Source organism: Branchiostoma floridae, chromosome 14 (genome assembly GCF_000003815.2).
Source record: "Branchiostoma floridae strain S238N-H82 chromosome 14, Bfl_VNyyK, whole genome shotgun sequence".
Classification (NCBI taxonomy): domain Eukaryota; kingdom Metazoa; phylum Chordata; class Leptocardii; order Amphioxiformes; family Branchiostomatidae; genus Branchiostoma; species Branchiostoma floridae.
In genome coordinates, this window is record NC_049992.1 from 18,508,110 (window position 1) to 18,515,159 (window position 7,050).

The 7,050-nt window shown below is 43.4% G+C and overlaps 1 protein-coding gene across 1 annotated transcript; it reads right to left on the bottom strand.

Annotated features, from left to right (window-relative positions):
* Nucleotides 1-2,080: 2,080 nt before the first annotated feature.
* On the bottom strand, nt 2,081-6,527 carry LOC118430779 (calcium-activated potassium channel subunit beta-2-like). Its single transcript, XM_035841800.1, has 5 exons — nt 6,474-6,527; nt 4,409-4,613; nt 3,861-4,012; nt 3,114-3,242; nt 2,081-2,631 (listed from the first exon to the last, which is right to left on the bottom strand). The coding sequence occupies exons 1-5, from the start codon at nt 6,474-6,476 to the stop codon at nt 2,290-2,292; spliced, it is 831 nt and encodes a 276-aa protein (XP_035697693.1). The 5' UTR covers nt 6,477-6,527; the 3' UTR covers nt 2,081-2,289.
* Nucleotides 6,528-7,050: the final 523 nt, after the last annotated feature.

Sequence of the window (7,050 nt, forward strand, 5' to 3'; positions counted from 1 at the left end):
TTTCGCATCGAAATATGTGTTTTCGCAGGTGGGCATGACATAGATAAAATACAACACGGTGTATTCCGCATCACCCTCGGTCCCAGCCCTCCCGCGGGTCGGATCACCCTCCCGCCGTCGGGCGATCCTTCCCCCGGTCGGGCTGGTACCTCGGGTGATACGGAATACACCGTGTTGTATTCCATATTTATGTCATCGCTGAGCCATAAGGTGTGACAGCAATGCCTGGAGTTCGAGTTCAAACCGCATGAGGAGACAAAAACCTTCCATACGGTGCCCTATCGGGCATTGACCTTTGCTACAACATTGAGGTGATATTAATTTCAAAGCTTTTGAGGCGTTTTGTTGTGTCTTCACGGCGTTGGCAATTTCACCTGAATAGATGACAAATGGTCTGCCATGAGAAAATGGCGTCCTTTGTTCACTGTGTGGGGCGACATTTCAAGTATGTCAACAGTGCATGGGAAATATCAACGCTAAATGTTGCGAAAACGAAGCTAGTGCACCACTGCATAACATATACGTTTATTTACATGTACATGGCACGCACAGAGTCAAAAATCACTAGACAGATACAGTATAAAAAGGTGTACAGTGGCAAGTGATACTAGCTAACATGTTGCAAACATGATTGTTACAGTGACGGTCATCTTTTCTGTATAATTTTTCCACACGACATTATAAGCAAAAATGTCTCCTTGACACACAATATACAACCATGTACTAGTTAAGAACGGTTGTTAACAACAAGAGTAGTGCAGAATCACAACACTCCAACAAGAAATATACAGTATGAAAAGTTGTACAGATGCAAATGATTCTAACGTACATGACGTAAAACATTAAAAGTACAAAAACTTATCATTTATACATGTGATGGTCATCTTTTTTCCTATTCACTGCTTCCAAGAAATAGTCAAGGCCTTCATTATAGTAGACCAAGGACGTTGAGTAGACCAAGAAACTTTTAATAGACTACCTAGCAACGTAATTGACCTTCATTGTCTGTCTCAAATGTACATCCCCTTTGTTAATGCCTTTACACTATAGGTAGTTTTTGTTCACTTACAGTTAGCCTATACGGGTAAAAATTTGCAATGATTTTTTTAAGAATACCATACTTGAGACAACATGGTGATAGCAGCAGTCATTCGGGATACGGACAGTGGCAGTTTACATTGAGGAAAACATTGTCTTTGTGTTTCGATTTCTGCCTCATGATCCCTATTTGAAACAATCTCACTAGATAGCCTATTCCACAGCTCTAATTAATAAGTAAAATTTCTTATCACTGTGGATGACAGTACAGGAGGAATCAGGGATCTCTAGTAGCTCCACCAGGCCTTCCTACGGTAGTATGGATAGTAGAATTCGGCAAAAGTCGAATAATAATTGGCTAGGAAAGTCAGTCCACAAGAAGGCTAACATTTCTCAGTCAAATCCTATGGTAGCGAATCACTCTACCTATAGCCAGCGTAGTTAGTCTGGCAGAAACTAGGTCTCTAAAGTGTCCATGTGCATTGAACTGCTCACATGGTGCATCTGTCTGTGTTTTGGTACATTAGGCCTGTACACACAATAAGATTTTTAATGCCACATCAGTCACTAACACTAGCAACGATAGCAAAAATCACATCCAAAATAACAATACAAAGATATGTCTATTCTCTTTCAAACTTAAACGAAAATTTGAATTCAATTTGCAAACATTTGAAGCGCATGTAGCTGACATTATTTGCTTTTAAGACAGGCAAGGACGATACGGCACTGCACTCAAGTTATCATCTTATTTCAACAGTGCCACACAGATAGAAGGTAAAAGTAGTCCCATAGCCTTTTGAGGCCGGAATCTCTCTTAGACACTCATACACACACACACTCACACTCACTCACTCACTCATTCACTCACTCACTCACTCACTCACTCACTCACTCACTCACTCACTCACTCACTCACTCACTCACTCTGACTCACTCACTCACTCATACACTCACTCACTCACTCACTCACTCACTCACTCACTCACTCACTCACTCACTCACTCACTCACTCACTCACTCACTCACTCACTCACTCACTCACTCACTCACTCATACACTCACTCACTCACTCACTCACTCACTCACTCACTCACATCAGTGATTTTCTTGATTATATACCGAAAAAGAAAGTGCAAACATTCATTTTTTAGAGTTGGTCCTAACCACCTATACATTCAATCCAACTACTAACACCACAGCGGGTTTCACAAAATCGTCGGGACAATCGACCTATCTCAGCCTCAGGTACTAGGTGTATGTGTACCCTGACTTTTCAGAGGAGTACAGGTTTTGTGGTGGGGGGTGCATCGGCAGGTTCTTGCCTGGAGCTGAATATGACGGGGGCTGGGTGATGAAATAGCCGGACTGTGCCCCCGGTGGTGCTGCTGCTGCTGCTGATGCCCCCGGTGCTTGCGGAGGTACCGAGATGGGTACGTGAATAGAGCACGCCTTTCTCTGAATAGAGCACGCCTGATGACACTGGTACCAACAGTAGATCATGAGGACGGTGAAGATGAAGGTCCCGATGCTGGTCCACAGCATGGAGTGGAACATGGCGTCATACGTGAACAGTCGGGTCAGCAGGACTTTCTACAATTCGAGAAGAAGATAAAATCGAAAATCAGTGCTACAGTCCCATCTGGAAAGAAAACGGACCTCTGTAGGTAGTTTACCGGCTGTTTTCTGCACTTTCCGGCGTGACCTCTACCTGCACCCGAGGGGCATCCTAAAGTCACTGGGCTGTTTTGGGGCACGGCGGGGCCCCTGGAGTTTTGAACTCACAGTTAAAATCAACCGGTGTATGTGTGTGTGTGTGTGTGTGTGCGTGCGTGCGTGCGTGCGCGCGTGTGTGTGTGTGCGTGCGTGCGTGCGTGTGTGTGTGTGTTATATTTTTGTGTATGTCTGCCTGTGTGTGTGTATGTGTCTGCCCGTGTGTGTTTGTGTGTACGCACTGCACTAGAGATCTTTCAAAAACGCTGTGTTTTTTTTCAAAGTGTATCCATATTTACAATTCCGGCGGATAAATGTTCATGAAAGTTACATATAAAGTCTACAGATATGATGATACTGACCGTTGGCCTGTCTGGATGATACAGACACTTGTAGGATTGTCCAGGAGCGTAGGTGTCGTTGAAATTCAGGACATTTGCACGATTGTCCCTTTCATCGTCGCTGCATCGCACCGTAACACACTGTCTATTCTGTGAACGAACGTGAATAGTTTCATCAGGTTGGTAATGAATGAAAGATCTTTATTGTACATTCATGCTCAAACAAGTACAGGTCTTAGCGACAAGGCTTTGATACATGCGTATAAGAAAATTGTATCATACTAACGTTACATCTACAGAGACTACTGCATGCTAGCCATCATCATCATCGTTCGGCTGCAGCGCTAGTATGTACAGGCTTAACTTCTCGCTTCTTAAGACAGTTGTAAACATAAGGGCAGATGTAATCAATAATATATGATTTATCTAGTTGCATAAAGAGTATCCATTTTCCATACTATTCAAATAGCGGAAATTAGGGAACATATCTTGCATGCAACCGAAGGGTAAGTGGTACGTTGCTAAATAGATAAAAAATCTACTCCAGTCTTAAACCGTGATAAGGGAGGAGGTAGAATCAGGCACGTTGCGTAGACGGAAACTGTGAGTAACAAGTGTACAAGTAAGTCGACTCCGAAAACGCGTGTGCAAACCAGACCAACATGTCTCGGTGACTGGCAAAGTAAAGCAACGGTTTCTGGCTTAACTGTGAACGTATTGATTGATTAATTGGTTAATTGATTGATTGATTTGTTGAATGATTCCTACCTCGGCATTGTCCCCAGCAACGTTCAGCCTTGACTCAGTATCGAACAGCACGCCGTCGTATGTGACGTTGTTTACAACATATGTCACTGTCATGCGCAGACAGGGGTAGTTGGAACTACATTCCTCACCACAGCCACATACAATGTTCTGCCCTAGAAAGAGAAAAAGGATGTAAATAATTCTTGTTACTACGTTTATGGTATCTATATTGAAAATCTTGATATTTTACTCACCTTGTTTTTTTCGCCCTCTATCACTAAATTTGGAATCTACAGAGGATGTCATCTATAAAACCAAGGAGGTTAAAATAAAACTTACTTTCTGTGGCCTTACGTGCAAATCATTTGAATGCACTCACCGGTTAGTCTCCAAGCAGACCCTACGGTGCCTTCGAAATAGTATCAAAGCTGGCAAGGCTCCGGTGCCCGTTTGACTCCCTTAGCCGGCTATCTCCCTTTGGCCGGCTATACTCCTTTGCCAGCTTTGATACTACATGTATCTCTAAGATCTCTCTAAGGCACCGTAGGGTCTGCTTGGAGACTACTCACCGGTGAGATAACTGTTGTTGGTGGTGCAGGTTGTCTCCAGAAACTCCAGGGACTTGGTCTCTATGACCGGTGCGGCGATGACGGCCCCACAGACGATGAGACCGACAGCACAACACGCCGCCATGCACCCAGCAAATATAGTCCAACCCAAGCACATGCAACATCTCTTACTTGCAGCATCCCTTTCTTTAATCTTGTCACGATCCTGGAGAGGAGATACAATTTGCATACATTTTCATAAATGTGCATATATAGTCCTAGAACCACGATAACCATATACAGTAGAAGCCGCTTAATTGCACGGCCTATTTGCCAATTAATTCCGTGCAATAATCCGGATGGTGCAATAATGCGAAGTTATCAAGCTGGACCACACCGTTTTGGGATTTGGGGATTCCGTGCATTTAACAGAAGTGTGCGTTAATCCGTTGTGCAATTAACTGGATTCTACTGTATCAACAAAACATATGATTGAAGAGACACCATGATGTCATTATGTGATGCTAGGCTAATTATGTACAGGGTTTGCAACGTCTACTAGCATATTTTTTCAGCTTTCTCCTCCTGTGCTAACAAAAAAGCATCTTGAAATTTGGATTGCAATTTCGTGAGACAAAGAGGTCATGTCTTCGAAGGAGAATTCTCTCCTTTTTTTGCAAAATGTAAGACAAGATGGTACACAGGATGATGAAGTTCTTTGTACGCAACCGAGTGTTTTATTCAAAACCGACGTTTCGGTGACCACCTGTCACTTTCCTAAGGGAATTGTTCACTGGTTCTGATACGCACTGCAAGTATAGGTGTCGCTGCTAACTGATCATTATGCGGACCCAAACGTAAAGTATTCATACATATTCATATGTAGATATAGATAGGTAGTGCCTGTATTGTTAGCAAAAGATGCACTGTACAAATAGCGTTGTTATCCAGTAACTTATTATCCTGACGAAACTGTTAACGATGATTATAATAAATAAATATAAAAGAGGGATAAATCCAGGTTCTTTTCGGATGCATCTGAGAGATTAGCCACAAATCAAAGATAAAGAAAGGAATAGAGACGGGGCTTTCTGTACACTGGGCACTGGAGACCCCTTAAGTGTTCTCTTAAAAGGCAGGCAGTCCAGGCTACATGGTAATGTGTCGACCACAACTGAAAATCTCTCCTCCCCTCTCCATCAGCTCTCTCCAGAATTCAACTCTCTAGTCTATCTGTGCTGTGCTCAATTGTGTTAACTCCTATGTGCGACTGCCTGCCTCAGAAATCTCCAGTCTATACAGGCTTTTCATATTATTGATGCCATAGTGGTTAAAATTTAAATCCTCCAGTGCTCATATTGGTAATTGCATCTGCGTGACTGTGCTTTACGGGCGTATACACTGGAATTTGCAAATTGTTAATATATTAACGGCACAACGAAGCAGTATCAAGAAAGCCCAAAAACTTGTAGACGAGAACGCAAGAACGGGATCATTCGATGAATCATACGGATAACTGAGAAATGATATAAGTGACAGTTAGTGACCATTATGCTATTGAAGTGGATTTGTACCCTGGTGTATTATTTTCTCAATGCTTTCAAAACATGGGCGTGTCCTATATCATGTTTCTGTCAAATCTCTTCAACTCAAAGAGGTCGTTTTCTATCCAACCTCCTAGGTCATTGATCTAGAAAACTACAGCGTTGTTCCTTTTTCGTGAAAACCTCACGGACGCATATGCGCTACTAACACGTCGAATGGACACGTTTAAGAAGGCGGAAGGGGGGGGGGGGGTTCGTTCTTTTCGTCTCCGGCAAAGCATGACGGTCGCGGTCGGGGACAGGTGTAAATAGAACAGCCCGCCTCTGACCATCAGGACGAAGTGTTGTCGGACTGGAGGACAGTGCCGCAAGCAAAATGCATGATTCAATTCTGAAGAATTTGTGAGGACTGTCCCTCATGAGCCAATTGGATACTGTGTGGATGCTGCCTTTGCCCCAAATTAGATCTATCTGCTTGGAGATTGTAGAGAACCCGCTACCAAACCACAGGACACAAACCTGACATATTGAAGTTTACCTACCATTGCTGCCAAGGGAGCAGGTAAGAAAACACCCTGACCTCACCGTTCCACTGCACAGGCAGGTGTGATTCACCGTCACCTGGGCGCACGCCCTCGTGACTTGATGGCGACACTTGTTGCCAAGGTCACGGTGACCTGATACTACAGCATCAATACAACACTACAAAGTTACCTAGATGCTGCCTTAGCGGACGAGTCCGGGTCTCTTCTTTTATTCATTAAAAACTGGAAATTGCATTTTTTTTAGCTGATGATTTCACTGACAATTGCACCCGCAAGTTCTGTTTCAGACTGCAGCTATCTCCGTCGCACATTATGTCTGTCTGATTCGACACGCCTGTCACATGTACAAACTGAAATAAAGGACGGCTTTTCAGAGACATTAGCACAATGGCAAGGTGTTGTCTAGGTTCAACGGGAGGTCATCTAGCTATATAGGTAAGGGCTTATAGAATATCGCTAAAAGTTAAGTGGTTGGCACTCAAGGTTAGGGCCTCGAGTCAGGTTACAAGAAGTACATAAAGGCGCAAGGTATGCTATAGCCTGGCTGAAGAATGCACAAAATGAATAAAGCTAT